The 18,979-nt window shown below is 37.3% G+C and overlaps 1 protein-coding gene across 1 annotated transcript in view; it reads left to right on the top strand.

The window, feature by feature from the left end:
* LOC121740154 (neural cell adhesion molecule 1-B-like) overlaps nt 1-18,979 on the top strand; it is a 367,043-nt gene that overhangs the window by 244,669 nt on the left and 103,395 nt on the right. Inside the window, exons 8-9 of the mRNA XM_042132808.1 lie at nt 17,824-17,968; nt 18,347-18,477. Coding sequence (XP_041988742.1) covers nt 17,824-17,968; nt 18,347-18,477 — 276 coding nt within the window. The remainder of the gene's footprint in view (nt 1-17,823; nt 17,969-18,346; nt 18,478-18,979) is intronic.

The raw sequence follows: 18,979 nt of genomic DNA, 5'->3' as shown, positions 1-18,979 counted from the left end.
AAAAATATATGATAAAGTCAATAATTTTTCACAAAATATAGGTAGTAGTCCTAATGTCGTTGAAACTAAGGTCGAATTTCGACCATTGGGCGATCTCTAGTATATATTTAATACTTTTATACTATACATATATTTAAGATTCTTATTATATATATTTAATACACATTCATACCCGGGAACATTGAAAACTTTTTTTTTGCTCCTTCGGCGGGATTAGAACCCGCGACCCCCGGCTTGGGCTGCCACACACTCAACCAATTGAGCCACAGAGGTCGTCTATATAATACTCGTAGTCTTCACTCTGCATTAAAAAAAGAATTCTGCAACTTCTGTGTGATTTTGCTTTTACAAAGTCGTGTTAAAAGTCAAGTCGCTTACAAGTTACAACCTACTAAACCTTTAACAGACTAGCCGTAACATACTATGTTTTGTAAGAAATAATCTGGAGATTCACGTTATCCCAGTACAATATAGTTTTAAGTAAATATCTCTGCTGCACGCTGTGTGACTCCCCTAACTGACGGCTGCTATGTACGGATCTCGCCCCTGACAAGTTAGCAGCTATGAAACTTTTATGTGCATCTCTCGAGCGGTGTATATTCCTTTTATTTTATAATATTAAAATAAGAAGTCGCGTAGTATTTGAAATAAAGTTAGCTCGTAATAAAGTAGTTTTTAATATTTTAGATACACTTTGATGTGTTGAATGTGGAATGTAGAGATGCTTACATTGTACCACATTCTTAAAGTTAGGTTTCATCATAATTTTTGATGTTTATTTTTAATTCTGATAAACCTTGGTATTCAAAAATAAGGGCGTTCATACATTTTTTTTTTAAATCAGCTTGGTTAAATCCTAGTTTAATTTTCAAAACATCTCCGAAGTGATATAAATATGCATCTCGATGCAGCGGTCGAGATTAAAACCTGGGGCGTATCATATTAAATCTTAAGTAGAATCAAATAAAAATGTCTAGTGAAATACTTGAATAATAAAACGGATACCTCGGGACAGAAATGGGGATGTTACAATACAAAAATACAATGAGCAGTGACCCGCAGCGGCCGGCGAAGCTTGAAACGCTCCACGCTCCCGGAGAATAACATTTTAAGGAAGCAACATCTTACTCCTAACTTGATTTTACAATAAGACGTGTCGGTTGTTTTGTGTAACGCTACAATAATATGTTTCTCGGAACTATTAGCTTTATTGCTCAAATTTTAGCGAAGCTTTTTGGTGAATTAAACTTTGAACTTTTAACGTTAATATTTTATGGCTCGTTCTGCGAAATACTTATATCTTATGTATCGTACAAACTTTGTCTGAATTGTTATACCAATTTATTTGTCCTACTAACTCCAGAAGTGTCCAGGATGTGTGCAAATGTGAGCCAATCAGAGCAGAGCAAGTTTAGCACCTCACTGTGATATGTAAGAGTGTGTAGTAAAGTCACCCGCATGCCAGCCATGCATAAGTAATGCGGCACATGCTCCGTGCACCAGAGACAACTGTGCTATCACGTTTTTGTTCGTACTCGTACAATTTTGCAATTCGATGTGTGAAACGTGACGTGATAATTACCATGGTTTGGCAATTCACGAATTAATTTATTGCCTTAAAAATGATTTTAAATGAAAATTAAAAATATAAGTGTATGAGTATAAAAATAATATCTGCCGCGGATGAAATATTGGTCTTCACTGAAGAATTTTACGTAACCAAATTATTCGGTTATTAAATTTTTCCGACGATACGCCTAACCGTCATTAATTGAAGGAAATGCTCATGAAATTAATAAATAAATGGGGAGCCAGCACGCGTCCCCGAGGCACGTATTGATGGCAGAATTTCACGTGAACATTTGTTGTATTCTAAAAAGGTAGCGTATTTTAAGTGAGGACAATCCACCGATACATCACAGGCCACGTCGCATGAACAAATGCCGTTAGAGCCTTTTCACATGGCCTGCGTTATTTGCGTTTGTCATTGTAACGTTAGCCGCAACCGGCACTAAGATAAATAGAGAAAGAAAAAGAATTTCCCACACTAAATGTAAATAAAATCCGTATTTGAGAAAAACTTTACGAATTAATGAATTAAAGTGTCTCCTTATTGTTCGAAAATGTGCAAACTGGCTCGCAAATTTTCACGCTTTCATAAAACAGAAAACACGAGAATTGGAATCGTTTGGAATATGAAGGGTCACTTACGGCGGGTGCTCGCACCGGGGACGACTCTAATTAAATTATATTTATTTCGAGCGCGTCTCTTAATGAAAATGGCCACAATCGGAGCGAGCAGATTAATGAAGCACCTTCGTGAATATAAACGTAATAAATTGTCATGAAAAACGTTTAATTACGTTACATAGATGCGGGTTTCAACGACTTGTTTAGAATATTCTAATTTATTGCATTTAAGCTTTCTTTCTACATTATTTTTCTTATTTTTTACGGCCTTAGCTCTTAACAGTGAAATAAGACCTATCTTCTACCTGAGAAGAGTTCAAGCTTTGTTGCTTGCTTTTGCTCCAAAAGGACATTTTATAGTAGGTATTTGGCAGTCTTAGTAATATAAATTTCAATACTTTAAACAACCCTCAATTGTAGGCAAACGAGAAAAGTTTCTACAAATAAATAAATTGAAATATTATTTCTCAGGCAAAATTTGGAGCTAACAATTTACAACTCATTACGAAAAAACTTGTCAAAACATTTAAAACAAAGTTAGAAGGGAATCAAAAACTTATAATAACCAAAAATTTAACAAAGTGACTCCAGATAAATTATATTTAATGACATCATTATTATTTTTATAATATTATAAATTTATGACATTATAGAAAATATTTTCTACTTCTTTCTCAGGCTTTACTAAAACGGAGAAGTCTTGAAGTCACAACTCACATAACATTACGAGTATGTGAACCAAGGTAGGTATTACTCGTAGTTTTAGCCTTGTTAACAAGCGTTTAAGGGTTTAAAGAATAAATAATATTTTTCCAGTTCTTTGTGATTGTTATATTTTCATCCAGGCGAGATCACGATATGTAGACTTCCTAAAAGATAATATAAAATGATTATGTTCAACATGCGTTTTGCATATTAAGTGGTAAAGCAAAACAAACAATATTTGCGTACATATTATAAGATAAATTTAGCTATCGCTTTCACATTTATCACTTAATCACTGGTGTATAACGTGTACCCAAATAATGTTTTCGTGTATTAGTAATAAATTATAGGATCGCTACTCTGGGGAAATTTTATGGGGCGAATAACTGATGAGCGACGTTATTACAGAACTAATTAGCATGATGCACTGCTCTATGAGATGATAATGTTACAAAGATATTTCATTATTGATTTTTACATAATGAGCAAACGGATGACCTGATGGAAAGTGCATTATATGCATTTCTTCTTGAAGGTGGGTGTCGAATGATAGATAAATACCGCTAGCAATAGTTCATAGTGAAGCTTTTTTTTTAACGCCTCCGTGGTCTAGTGGTATAGAGCGCCGCTCTTGACTCGGAGGTCGTGGGTTCGATTCCCGCGTTGGAAACATGTTATTTCCAAGTTTGGTTAGGACGATGCAGGCTGATCATCTGATTGTCTGACAAGTAAAATGATCCATGCGTCGGATGGGCATGTAAAAAGTCGGTCCTGCGGCTGATCTTTCGCCGTTCGTGTCGGTCTTCCGTCCCACTGGGTTATGAGAGTAAAGGAATAGAGAGTGCTCTTGTGTACTGCGCACACACTTGGGCACTATAAAATTATTCCTGCGTAGCTGGCCTGGTTTCAATGAAACCGGCCACCGTCACTGAAACCGGTGTGGGAGCTATTATTGTAGTAAAGCTTTACTGTGGAGGCAGAAATCTTCGGGTGAAGCGCACGGTGTAGGACTGCCATTCAAAAGGTAATGTGGAATAAGATGATGAATATTTTGTCCGGTTACGATATGTAATTTTTAACAGTTTAAATCATTACCTTATATTAATCCTTACTCATATGTAGCAGCTTAAAACTAGTAAACAAGTAGATAGATATTAAAAAATACAATTAATCAATGTTCACCGCATCAACCATTTTATTCAAAGTTAAAAATAAATTAAAGCATCAAACGGGAATACGCGAGCTATTCGCACGCATTTAAAACAATTAACACGCCGAAAGCTGCAGTTTTCTGTCGGCCGTACGGATTATTTACTCCGCGGCCGATTAAAGTGACCACATAAAGCCGGACGATGTACGGGACGATTTAAAATGCAATTAACCTCCGAAATCGCTAATTACACGGAGATATTCGTTAATAGTCGACCTCGTCCGAATTTGCGCAATAACATCGCCTTTTGCGCTCCTGTTTGCCCTGTAATCGACAAATCAAAGAGCGCCGGAATAAGAGCCCTCGTACAGTTTCATGGTAAAACGGTCTAAGCGAAGCGTGTCGGTTCGATTGGCCGAGTAGTTTTTTATCCTCAGAGAAAAGTGCAACTTCACAAAAACTATCTCTATTGTAATCCACAGAGATAAAATGAAGCTTCAATTTTAACTTTTACTGCAGCATATATAGAAAAGTGATAGATATAAATATATTTTTATGCGTATTCGTTTTTAGACTTTTACGGTCATAAAGTAGTTATCAAAAAATTACAGTGAGTAAAAAACCTCACCTGATTGCTAGAAAGACAACATTAAAGATGAGAGCGTTTAGACACTAGTCAGTAGTTCTCAACAAAACCCCAACTATCTACGACTTAGCGTTTGGAGAGTCAATATATTAAGTTCCGAGTCATCGCTTTCTGGCCCACTAAGTAAAGCCGACGTAGTAAAAGCGCTAATCTTAATCAGGAGCGAGTCAGCGCATGTGCCGCCTCCATAATTCGGAGGTCGCTGGCTGTAGTCCAAACTGCATTCGCTTAATAAGCTACGCGATCACTTCACATATTTACTCTTTACGCTCACCTTAAATATCCTAAGTGCTTATTAGAACTTATTAGAGAGAGCTAAGAAACTAAAGCATCTTTCTAATGGTTAATTTTAATTGGATGACTTTGCAGCTTCTCAGAACAAAAGATGTTAGAGATAAATAAAAGAAAATATTATATTCGGAGCAAAGAAATACTTTAAAGTGTCCTATTAAAATACCAATTATGATGTTATTTATGAGTCATGACACTATAAGAGCGACTTTGTTTTGCCTTGCGAGTGCTAAAAATAGACCTAAGGGAAATATAGGCATATGGATTAGCGCAAATCTTTTTCGAATATTCTTTTTGTCAACATCGTCAGCCCGTCAGTGAAGAAAATCAATACGGCCAAAACATTTCAAAGGGTTTTGCAGTGGCGTGTAAAGTTTTGCGACCCGTATTGGGTCAACGCAAACTATGGCCTAACAACCCTCTTTCCCGCTCGTATTCCGGAAATCTATTCAGACAAATACGTAATATGAGAATTATGGATTCTTTTTATTGGTATAATGCTTACATTTTCGGTATTCATGGTCTTGCTCTAGCTTAAACAGTGCACACCTTGTAAACCCTTCCGTGGCACACTATAGGTTCTTAAAAATGCACACATTTTATATGGTCCATGAATTGAAAAAAAAAGTACTGAGAGTGCTATATATATCTTGGATTGATTTTTTGAGGATTGACCTTTGATGGTTTCGACTCTGAAAGAACTTTGACTTTCAATGAGATAATATAAACTTAGAGTTGCAGTACTTTAAACGGTAAAAGTAAATCTGGGTCTTTTTTACTGTCATTTAAGATGGGTATGTTATTTTTTATATTTATTTGTTTTTTTTTTAAATAATAATCAATACTTTTTACAATTAAACCGGTTGATTTAGTTCACAACAGAACGTTTATATACACAATCACTTCTATCGATATAAATTATTTTCGCTAAAAATGTTTTCTCAAGGGAAATTCTGAATACTTTTTTCACTTCGTTAAGAGGGATTAGTCCAATTCAAGCTTTTTGTGTGACAAACGAAAAAAGGGAATACGAAATAATTCGTAACGTTACATCCATTGAGGCTCGTACGTGACGCCCGCGAAGGGAGAAACAGGGCTGCCGCCTTTGTAATCCCTTTTTATGGCGCTGTTTATATACTAATGTGTTATCTTATAAAGTGCTGTAGTACCCACATGAAATATGAAATGTTATGTTCATTGTGGCTTTAGGTAAAAGCTTATTTTAAGTTAATTAGTGGGGATAAACAATATACTTAGGTAGTAAAACAAAATTTCTGCGCTAGAATTAAAACTGGTGTATTTCTGTTAACTGTATAAAGTTTACTTTGCCCAATGTTAGGCAAGTCCAAACCAATGTGCTATTAAATGATGAGAAGATGAATTTGGTAGATAACACTGTATTCCTAGGTATTACACTTGATAGTAAATTACAGTGGGGTCCTCACATTGCTAATCTAGCAGGTAGGCTCAGTTCTGCAGCATATGCAGTCAGAAAAATTAGAGAAATTTCTGACGAAGACACGGCACGATTAGTATATTTTAGTTATTTTCATAGTAGGATGTCATATGGAATCCTTTTATGGGGAAACGCTGCCGACATTAATACAATATTTGTGCTGCAGAAGCGAGCCATACGTTCTATTTATAAAATGTCTGCTTTAGAATCTCTGAGAGATAAATTTAAAGAAATTGGTATTCTAACTGTTGCTTCTCAATACATTTTGGATAATGTAATATATGTTAGAAAAAATATAAATAAATTTAAAGTTAAAAGTGACATTCACTGTAGAAATACTAGAAATAAGCACAAGCTGGACATGCCAGTGATCAGACTTAGTAAAGTCAGTAAATCTTTTAAAGGTCAATGTGTATGCCTTTACAATAAAATCCCAGAAAACGTTCAAAATCTTTTCATTAATAAATTTTAAAAAGTAGTCAAAGAGCGTTTGTGTGCCAAAGCTTACTATAAGGTCAATGAATTCATAGAAGATGGCACATCTTGGGAGTAGGATGACTTCTTGCAAGGCTACTTCTACATCATTATATTATGACTTACAATTATGTATGTTGACATTGTATATAATATTAAGTTACAAAATTGTAAACTTTATTTTAAAAGAATAATTTTCCTCTCACTTTTTTGGTAAAAAGTGGAACCCGTGCGAGTTTCTTACGCCGGTTCTTCTCGCCGGGGTAGTTCCCGAACCGGTGGTAGGCATCAGGTAGACATTCTGAAAAAATTTGATTCAAATTTACTCAGAAATAAAACATTTTTTATTTATTTATTTATTTATGTACTAGATATTTTGAATGCTCTTAGATGTTAGGTAGCTATTATAAATATAGTGCCTTTATGGCACAGACGAGAAATACCATACGAGCTTAATACGTGCACTCAACGTCCTTATACTAGTGTAAAGTTGTGGAAAACAGTTTAGTAATAATAAAGTTTAAAGTTAATGCTGCCTTTAAAGCTATATAACTCACCGGGACGCCATCGCGACATAGCCAGTAACATTACCATGACACCTCTACGTCGCTGCAAAGCGCTGTTTTTAAACCTAACATTAGGAAAACACCGCTTTGCGATGTAGAGACGCCAGACGTTGCTTGGAACATCACTAGCTACGTCGCGTTGGCTTCCCGGTGAGTTATAGCCCTTAAGGTGAAATCGCACTAGGCGTAACTACACTGCAGTGGAGCGACGCGACGCGGCACTTCACTAAGAGCCATACCTCACCGGATGATGATTTTATCGAAACCGATCCGTCTGAAACATAATTTTTATGAAATAAATTAATAAAAGTGAAATAAGTGCATGAAAAGGGCATATTATTATTGTGATACCTCACCGGGATGCCATGGCGATGTGGCCAGTTATGTTACCATGACAACGTCTGGCGTCTACACGTCGCTGCAAATCGGTGTTTTTCTTAAATTCTATGAATATTTAAGAAAATACTTTGAAAAAATGTTCAATTATTATCTGAGGATATCACTTAAATCAGCAACTGATTGAGTGACGGGGCATACAACGTCAACAGTCGCCGCATGTAGAGCGGTCGACTCTTGTTACGCTGGCTACTTGGCAACGTCGCCAGGTGAGTTACCCGTCATACATCTCATTAGAACTAGTTGGTGACTCCGCTAGCCACGTCGCCATGGCATCCCGGTGAGGTATGGCCCTAAGTGTAATGAAGTTCCGCTGATGTGTGGTATGACTTTAGCTCAATATTTTTTTTTCAAACTATTACGTGGCAGCCCTGGCACTACACTCGTGCAGAAGATTTATTGCCAAGGCGTGATTGTTGTGGCGATGCGAACGCCGCGAATATGTCACTCATTTACACGCATGCTATTTATATTTTATTATTAATGTCTCTAATTTTAATCTAGCAATTGCAATCACGGAATACCAATAAACATTTACCTCTGACTAAGAAAAATATTTTAACAGTTAATGACTAATGACTGTACAACACCTATTTGTTTTTTTTAATATGTCCATATTAAAAAAGTTCTATTCAATACAAAGACAAACCATAAATACCCTTTTTGAAGTAATATTTTATAAATAAAAAAACATAAAATGTTTGTTTTTAAACTTCAATATTTAGCCGATAGTAGAAAAATAGCAATATAAGAGTGTATGACGTAAATGTGAAAAATGCTAATATTATGAGAGTGTAATATTGTGATGTAAATGTATTTCTAATATGTTACATCAAAGAGTAGTATAGTAAATATAAGGACAATTGATGGTGCCCATAAGTGCACATCCATCGTGGGAGATTGCGGATGTTGACCGAGTGCTCCACTCAGTATAAACAGAATCCCCTGTATCAAATTATCGATACTCCTGTGGCTTTTCTTAAGATACACTATCAAATAATAATTAACATCTTTAAGAACACACCAAAATAATATGATCAATTTAGCATTCAAAAAAAAACTTAAGGCTGCTGTTATGCTGTTCTGTTTTCATTTCAGAAATGAAAACAGAACAGCAGTATTCTATCCATCTTACTAGTTTAAGATACGGTCACATAATTTTTTGATCATAAACTCCAAATAAATCACTTCAATAAATTCACTGTCCTTGTTTTTCGTAGCAATGCTAGTTTGCTACGATATTTGTAGCAGTGCTACGCGTCGTAGCATAGAGCTACGAGATTTTATTTTATTTCTAACCTAGCAATTTCATATTTTTTATGAAACAAAAATTGTTTGTCCATTTCCTATTGCATCTTACTTTGTTTTAACATAGATACTTTTAAAATATCGATATGAAACATAGAAAACCACTTAGAGAATAATATCATAATTTATAACTAATCTAAAATGAAAAAAAAATTGTAATGGTGTAGTTAATGGAATCAGGCGTTACTTTGCGGAAATCCATAGTTTAAATTTAGTTTGTTATTATTTTCAGCAATATTCCGCGAAAACAACTTCCACCTTTAAGTAAATGAGTGAGTGTACGCATAGGCATGCGTACAGCACCTCCCTCCTCCCACACTGCCTATGCGTACACTCGCATGCAAGAACTTGCAAACACCACCACCACACAAGCAATAATGTTGGTAAATCCGTGCAAGGCCCCTCACCACCATGCAGGTTGAAAACCTCGACGCGCGTTTCGCCCCAACACCGGAGCATTCTCAGGATGTGGACTCTACGAACAACGTCCGTTAAGTTTTTTTTTTTTGTAATGGTGTATTATAAAATAATCTAGTACTAAACGAAATTAAATACTAGATTATAAAACATTAAATTACGGAATGCAAATATATTAAAATATATAATTAAATAAAAAATGTTTCGTAATTTTGCATACACGGCGCAGTCATGTAGCTGTACACATAATTTGTTAATATCGGCCATAGTGTCGAGCCAGCGATGAGTCCCAAGAGGCGGGTTCTGTCACCAGACGCTTACATACTGATATTAATATCACTCTAACTTCATTACATTATCAAGGTAGATAGTGATCAGTCATCACCTATCGTTCGCTAGTGGTCGCTGTTAACCATTTGTGTACTAACCCACAAAACATTGCGTATTGAGTTATGAATGCAGTTAATGTTATTTAGATCATTTAGAATAAGACTGCAATCATAATTCAACAGAAAAAATGTGGGTTACTAAATGCTTAACAGCGACTATTTACATGTACTAGCTGGCTTGTTGTGGCTAGATTCTAGCCACTAGAAATGTGGCCTATATGAGTCATAATAATCTTAAATTATTGTCACGTTAACTTTGTAGATTTTACGTCGAAGAGTAACAAATATACATCCATCTCAAGCAAAGTACGGTTTAATTTATTAACATGTTAACTACCTACATGGTAAATTAAATAAGGATTTTTAAAAGTAATATGGATACATACGTATTTTAAAAATTAACTATATATTGTTAGCGGCAACACCAGAAGCTGATTCACCTAGCCACCCCCCTACCTCTCAGAGTGTATAAAAACTGCCTCGCCACGTGACTCGTTCTCTTTTTCCCTTGGGAATTCGTGCGAGATAGACGTGCCATTGCTTGTGTCCGTTATTTTGTAATTAATTATTAGTTTTGTTATTTTCTTTTGTTTAATTTTGTAATTAATTAGTTTGTTAGCAATTTAGTGATTTAGTTTTGTTATTTAATTTTTATTTAAAGTGTTAAATCAGATTTATAGAATTGGTGTTGATTTTTTTTATATTAATTAAGGTTTCCCTACCTAAAATCAGAAGTGGGATAAAGAAAACACTCCCACAATTATTATTTTCCAACAAGGTTGCTAATTTAGAATAGTCATGGGTAGATCGAATCGTTCACGGTCAAAAACACGGGGGAAGCGCGTTGCACGCTCGCGTAGTAGAATCTCGCACGGCAGGCTGTCTCGTAGCACGTCTCGGGGACGCACAAAGGAGCGGCGGCGATCTCGCCGTGACCGTTCGGGCTCGGAACGATGGAGCCGTGATCGCTCGCGTGAACAGCACGAGCGGTGTCGTCGTCGGCGTTCACGATCGAGGTGTTCTGGCCGGGAGCGTTCGAGTCCAGGTCGATCATACTTGGAACCGAGGGACGAGACGCTGCATCGAGACTACGCACAATCGCTCGAGGCGATAGCCTCGCGGTTGAGTGCATTGGAAGGTAAATCGGGGTGGTCGAATACGCCCGGCGCTGCTAACGGAGACTCCATGGGCTGCTCTACGGAAAGAATTGTGGACGCAATTCAATCATTAAGGTCGGTACATACACAAAACTATTACGTCTCTAACTTTGATCCCGATGTAAACGATGTAGATCAGTGGTTTTCCGAGGTGGATAGGGCACAGCTTGTAAATAAGTGGTCAGATAATGAGTGCCTGTCGCGGGTAGGTAACTGTTTAAAGGGGAACGCGAAACAATGGCTTAGTGAGTGGGTTACCAACGATCGTTCGTGGAGTACCTTTAAAAATGATTTTAGATCGTTATGTGTAAAAAAGATAGATGTGGCTAATATTCTTTTCGAAGTTATGAATACGGATTCAGAAAAATATTCCACTTATGCGGAGTACGCGCGTAGATCGTTATTACGATTACGAATTGTTAAGGGGTTGTCCGAGGAACTTATGATCGCAATCGTAATTCGTGGCATTAGAGACCCACATATCAAGGCGTGTGCCACTAATGCGAAACTCACTATCGACAATATGGTCGACTTTTTGTCGACGTTTACTAAGCCTACTTCTAAATCTTTACCTATGTCTTCATTTTCTCAACAATCTCGACACAAGTCGACTTTTAAACGTATATTGAAGTGTTTTATTTGCGGCGACACTCAACACAAACAGGTTAATTGTCCAAAGAAACCTAAACAAAAAACTAACTCTCAAATACTCGCATTACCTAGTTCGAGTGATAATAGTTCTAAGTCCAATTTGTCGTGCGCTTATTGCAAGAAGGGTGGGCACGATATTACTTCGTGTTTTGCTAAAGAACGTTCGGATGCACAACGTAATAAAAACAAAGTTAATTTTTGTTCTACCCCCGACTTTAGTAAAAATAATGACGTTATGGTTGGTATCATTCAGGGGATTCCGGTTGATATACTTATTGACAGTGGTGCATTAGATGTATCATTAATATCCTCGGATGTTGTAAATCATTTTTCGTGTTGTAAGAAACCTATTAACAGTCAGTTAAAGGGTATTAGTGACACAACTATTTTTGTTGAATTTTACGTGACACTGACAATCGAGTTCCCGGAAATAACTTTGGAAGTTGATTTGCTAATTGTGCCTAGAGAGTGTATGAATGCGCCTATAATTATTGGTACAGATGTACTGAATAGAGACGGGGTCACGTACGTCCGTACACGAAGTTTGCAACGTTTGACTCGCGGGCTTTCAGTTAATCGTGTGTGCAATGTTCAAGCGAATATCGAGTGTAATGAAATTAAAACAACATTAGTGGGCGATGATTTGAAAGTTTTATTGTCTATTCTTGATAAATTTTCTAAGTTTATGATTTCGGGTACCGCCATGACTACCGTTACCACCGGTAAAATGCAAATTCGCTTGAATAATGACACTCCGATATACTATCGACCTTACAAAATGTCTTTTAACGAAAAACTAAAGGTGCGGGATATCATTAAAGACCTTCTGTCCAAAAATATTATTCGTGAGTCGGAGTCGCCTTATTCTAGCCCGGTCTTGTTAGTCAAAAAGAAGGATGGCTCAGATAGGATGTGCGTGGATTTTCGTGCACTAAATAAGATAACCGTAAAAGATCGATACCCACTTCCTTTAATAGATGACCACCTTGACAGACTAGGGAAAGCGAAATTGTTCACAACTTTGGATATGGCTACCGGCTTCCACCAAATCATGTTACAGGACGATTCTATTCCCCTTACTGGTTTTGTTACGCCCGAAGGGCATTACGAATATATTAAAATGCCATACGGTCTCGCGAATGCTCCCATAGTTTATCAGCGAATTATATCAAAAACGTTGCGTGAGTTTATCGAATCTGGCTTAGTTTTGGTATATATTGATGACTGTTTAATACTGCATTCCTCAATTGAGGAAGGTTTGCAAACACTCGATCGTGTGTTGACAACGTTAACAAATTCAGGTTTTTCGATAAACTTACGCAAATGTTCCTTCCTATGTACCAAGATAGAATACTTGGGTAGGATAATATCGGACGGATGCATACGACCGGCTGAAGCTAAAGTTCAGGCTCTGATAAATTCAAGTGTACCTCAAAACGTGCGGCAAGTGAGACAGTTTCTGGGCCTGGCGGGCTATTTCAGGAAATACATATCTGGTTACTCATTAAAAACGTCTTGTATAGCACGGTTAACAAAGAAAGGCGTCGATTTTGTATGGGGTGAGGAACAGGAAATGGCTCGCCAGGAACTCATTAAGTGTCTTACCAGTAAGCCGGTACTTTGTATTTTTGATCCTGAACTACCCACGCAGGTTCATACAGATGCGAGTAGCGCGGGCTACGGTGCGGTCCTACTCCAGATTCATAGGGATGGTAGTAAACGGGTAGTGGCGTATTACAGCCAGGCCACTAAGGGGGCCGAGTCTAAATACCATTCCTATGAACTGGAGACTCTTGCGGTGGTAAAAGCCCTTAAACATTTTAGGCATCATCTCATTGGTAGGCATTTTACTGTCGTAACCGATTGTAACGCTCTCAAATCTACTCAGACAAAAAGGGACCTGTTACCACGGGTAGCTAGATGGTGGGTTTACTTGCAGGATTTCGACTTTGATATTCAGTACCGAAAGGGGGTCTTATTGCCACATGCTGACTATTTTAGTCGAAACCCTGTTGCAACTGTAAACAACATAACCAAACCACGCAATTGGGCACAAATCGCACAATCGGGTGATGAGGAAACGCAACAATTGTTGCGATCCCTAGACGAGGGACAGTTGGACGCCTCGAGATACGTCAAAAAGGGTGATCTTTTGTACTATCGCTATACACCTACGGGCGAAGAGGGGCGCCTCCTCTGTTTTATTCCTAAGGGGTATCGACTTAGTCTGCTTCGTATTTTTCACGACGAACATGCCCATATTGATGTCGAAAAGACTGCCGATCTCATATTACGATATTTTTGGTTTCCTGGTCTAAGGACCTTTATTTCCAAATATGTTAAGCATTGTTTAACCTGCATAGCTCATAAACGTGTGCCACGATCCTCATTACAGCCAATTACTTCATGGGCCAAGCCTAATATTCCATTTGACACTCTACACCTTGACGTTTTGGGACCGTTACCAGAATCACAAGGTTTTAAGCACATATTAGTTGCAGTTGATTCTTTTTCCAAATTTTGTCACTTAATTCCTATTCACCGACAAGATTTAACTGAGCTGAAGCGAGCCATGCAATTAATTATTTCCTTGTTCGGTACTCCCAACACTTTAATTTGTGATAGAGGTAGAATGTTTGAGGCTTCGAGTTTTTTATCTTTTCTTAATGAGTTAGGATGCCGAGTGCATCACATCACTCCTGAGATGCATCAAGCTAATGGCCAGGCCGAACGCTATATCCGCACGATTCTCAATATGCTTCGTATCGAGTCAAATCAAAAGAAAAGTGAATGGGCTGAGGAGTTGTGGCGACTGCAATTAATTTTAAATATCACAAAACAAAAGACAACGCAGTATTCTCCCTTAAACTTGTTGATCGGGTCCGAAAATGCATTACCGGTAGTCCGCTCGTTAATACGCGATGTGGCTTTAGAAAATTCTACTGACAATCGTGAGTCATTACGCGAATTACGAAGACAGAGGACGACCGAACGGTTGACACGAAATCAAGCCGAACAAGATCGACGGGTGAACGAAGATCGTGAGCCTCCCCGCATCTATAAATTGAATGATCTCGTATTTGTGATCAAGTACTCCCAGTCACAGGGCAAGTTGGATCCAGGAATGCGTGGACCTTACCGAATTACCCGAGTGCTCGATCATGGGCGCTACGAGTTGAAGCTGGTCAGCGGAGCATACGGCAAGGTTACTTATGCGGCCGCGCAGTACCTGGTGCCCTGGAGAGGAGAGTGGACCCCGGAGACCTGCGCAGCATTCTTTGAGGGTGAGTTTACAAGTCTGTTTGGTACGCTTAATAGTGGAGCCTATGCCAGAACAGCCGTCGGAGGTACGCTTAATAGTGGAGCCTATGCCTTGACGTGAAGTCCGAGCAATATGATTATTGACGGCAGTTCTGACGGGTATGCTTAATAGTGGAGCCTATGCCTGAAAGCTAGCTAGCTAAATAATGTAGTTGACTATATAATGCGCACTTCGGTACCATTTTTGCTTGTTACTCATTTATAAAAATCGGACCAGTTTTTGATGTTGTTACAACTGTATTAGAGCTATTTTTATGTAATTCCAGGAGAGGAGAATGATGACGTCTCAGCAGATGCCGTAACTGCTCAGTCCGATCCTACTCAAGAACAACCCGGTCCATCATCGAAGCCTGACGAGGACGTCAGACTGTCAGGAGAGGCCGTGTTAGCGGCAACACCAGAAGCTGATTCACCTAGCCACCCCCCTACCTCTCAGAGTGTATAAAAACTGCCTCGCCACGTGACTCGTTCTCTTTTTCCCTTGGGAATTCGTGCGAGATAGACGTGCCATTGCTTGTGTCCGTTATTTTGTAATTAATTATTAGTTTTGTTATTTTCTTTTGTTTAATTTTGTAATTAATTAGTTTGTTAGCAATTTAGTGATTTAGTTTTGTTATTTAATTTTTATTTAAAGTGTTAAATCAGATTTATAGAATTGGTGTTGATTTTTTTTATATTAATTAAGGTTTCCCTACCTAAAAATATAATAAAAATAACGGTCAACACTATATTTTATAAAAATAAAACAGTTTTAGTTCTTCTGCATTTTAAACTTTAGAATAGAAATTAGAAGAATAAAGGACCTAAAACCTAATTAACAGAGAACGTCTAATTAGAGAAAATATGTTCATTAAAATTAGAGATCAAACTCATTATCTAAATTATTAATTGTAGCTTCGATAATTTATTTAGGGAAAGTTATACTCAATACAATAATTAATGACATTCATGCAATAGTTAAAATTCAAAATTGATCATCATAATAATATTATTATGATGATCAATTTTGAATTTTAACTATCAAATCAAAAAAAATCAAAGACATAATTCAGAAGTTGGAACCTAAACTATATAGTTTAGGTTCCAACTTCTGAATTATGTCTCTGATTTTTTTTATTTTTTTTTTTTATTATTATTATTATTGCCTTTTATTTTTAATAATGTATGTATGTATTTGTGTATTTATTATTAAAAATATTAAATCTTTACATAATATTGCACATTCATCTAATATCAATAACAAACTGTCCTTTGCCTGTGGTTGCCTGGAAGAAATTACTAATAAGTAGTAAGGCCGCCATTGTGGTACACTAGTTATAAGTTTATAATTATTATTTTAATTTTACTTCTTAGTGTGTGCACAATAAAGAATATTTATTATTAAAGTAATTAATTATACCTAGTAAATACTAGTAGAAGTTCAAACTTTTTTTTTACTTTCCATTGTTCTGCTAGTGCTAAGGGTGGGTTGCACCAACTTACTTTAACTATAACTATAACTGTAACTTTAACTATAACTTTAACTGCAATGCAAAATGTCAAATCTTTGGTTAAAGTCAAAAATGGACGCCATATTTAACGTTGACCTCGACAAGGCTTTAAATGGACGTGGCGAAAAAAGGAACTTACGCTATTTCATACAAAAACGCCATTTTTGACAGTTCTCCTTTACCAGCAGCGCTTCCGCCCACGTTCATTTAAAGCCTTGTCGGACCAGCTGTCAACTGTCAAATTCTGTGGTCAAAGTTAAGTTTAAAGTTAAAGTTAGCCTTAACTATAAAACCATAACAGCTTTGACCATAACTTTAACCACGCCTCCGGTACAACCCACCCTTAGTTTTCCATTCTGCGACCTAAGCAAGAAGCCAATCGTTCCAATCTGTCTAACCACAGGCTGACCTGACCTTATGCACACGACTTTATAAAGAAACCTCGAATTTCACTGCTTTTAAATACTAATAATGATGTATGAATATGAGACATAATACAATAATAATAAGATTTTATACATAAAACACCCAAAAATTGGAGTTCAATTGTTTTACTCAGCTATTTTTGTCGACGTCAAATTTCGCCGACATCGCATCGTCATTTTGCCGACAACGTATCGACAGTCGGTGACCACGTGATAAACAACGCCGACAATTCCACATTTGTTACACGTCACTTGGCCCACTGATATTTTATGATTGAGCTATTCATGATCATAGCTGTTAGCGATCTGACATGTTTATGATCACGATATTGTCGAACATTGTTTAACAAATCATGGACTTTTCCATTGAGATATTACATTTTAATCGAAAATGTTCAACCATTGTAGTCAGTTTTATTGAATAGTAGCGTTTTGTTTCAAATAAAATGTGCGGAATTTTCGATAACTATTTAAAAAATGTTGCATTGAAAAAATCGCTACTATTAAAGTATCGATATTTTCAAGGAATGAAGTAAAATTTACGAATTGGTAGATAATATGCAGTGTAAAACAGCACACATCTGATAGTCCTACTTATAATAAAAAAGATCTTGCGTTGTTCTCTCTCCAAAGAAGATCCTTACTCCGTTAAGATAAGCAGCCAGTTGCACTATGGAAGAAATCCCAGAGCGTCCCTCTTCAAAGGCCGACAATGCACCTGCAGCGTTTGCCCCCATATTTTATAAAAAAATGAAAAAAAAAATACTAACCCCGCATATCCTTGTCCACAGGAAGAACTACGGGACAACTTGACGGTGAGCGTGATGAGCTTCGTGCCAACTCTGGATGACGACGGCAAGCCGATCACGTGCCGCTCCGAGAACCCCAACGTCACCACACTCTTTATGGAAACCTCCTGGACTATAAGTGTTGTTTGTAAGTGATATACTTTGATAGTTGATACAGTAGCAGGTGCTAAGGTCCGATACTTTTCAATGCTGATGTTCTTTCAGAATCTTGTTATACTGGCACACGTCAAACTTCGACTTCTACAAGAATAGCGATGATTAGAGAACAGCTTTAAAAATAGAATGTGTTGATTATTCATTATCTAAAATATTATTTAGGGGGAATTAGTATAAGTTTAGTATACAGTACAACCTGTACAGCCAGTCAAATCTCGTAAAATAAAAAAATATAGAACACACATCTAAAATTATTGTAAAATTTATGAAAGAGCATCGCAGGGAAGAAACTTTATCAAGTATGTTATTGATGCAATTTCAAATAGTTCAAGAGCCTATCTCGTTCCAGATCCACCAGTAGTGAAACTACGTCTCGGCAGCTCGCTGGCGGCGGGCGATATCAAGGAGGGCGACGACGTGTACTTCGAGTGCCACGTCCGCGCCAACCCGCCCGCCAGGAAACTGTCGTGGCTACATGATGTGAGTACTAGAGATAAGTGACACCTCCTATTTATCGTATTATAACAGGTGTGATTACAAGGTACCATTGAAGAAATTGATTCATAGGCAGTTAACGGACCCACGTCATTTTGTCGGATTCTGTCAACTCAATGTTAGCTGCACAGATTTTATTTTCCTGTTCTGAGGTTAGCTGTGATCTGTCGGCTGGATTCGACGTAATGCGACCAAGTTACTTAGGTCACACTTAAGTCACACACCATCTGCCTGAATCGTCTTCTTCGATAATACATTAAAGAGCCTCTTCTTTCATCTCGGGAAGGAACTCGGAAACACAGACCTCGTCAAATTAGAAATATTTTGACCAGATCATTACCGCTATTTCAAAATTTGTATTCTCACATATATATCTATCAGAATTAGAAACGATTAAAAAGCACCTAAAGTCGCTGACTAGAAGTAAGAACTTCCATCTTCAGCCAAATCCAAAGGTCGGCGTAAGAACTTAAATAACAATGATTAC

Source organism: Aricia agestis, chromosome 1 (assembly GCF_905147365.1).
Source record: "Aricia agestis chromosome 1, ilAriAges1.1, whole genome shotgun sequence".
Lineage (NCBI taxonomy): Eukaryota > Metazoa > Arthropoda > Insecta > Lepidoptera > Lycaenidae > Aricia > Aricia agestis.
Note: the sequence above shows the minus strand (reverse complement) of the source record. Positions and strands in the feature narration are given on the sequence as shown.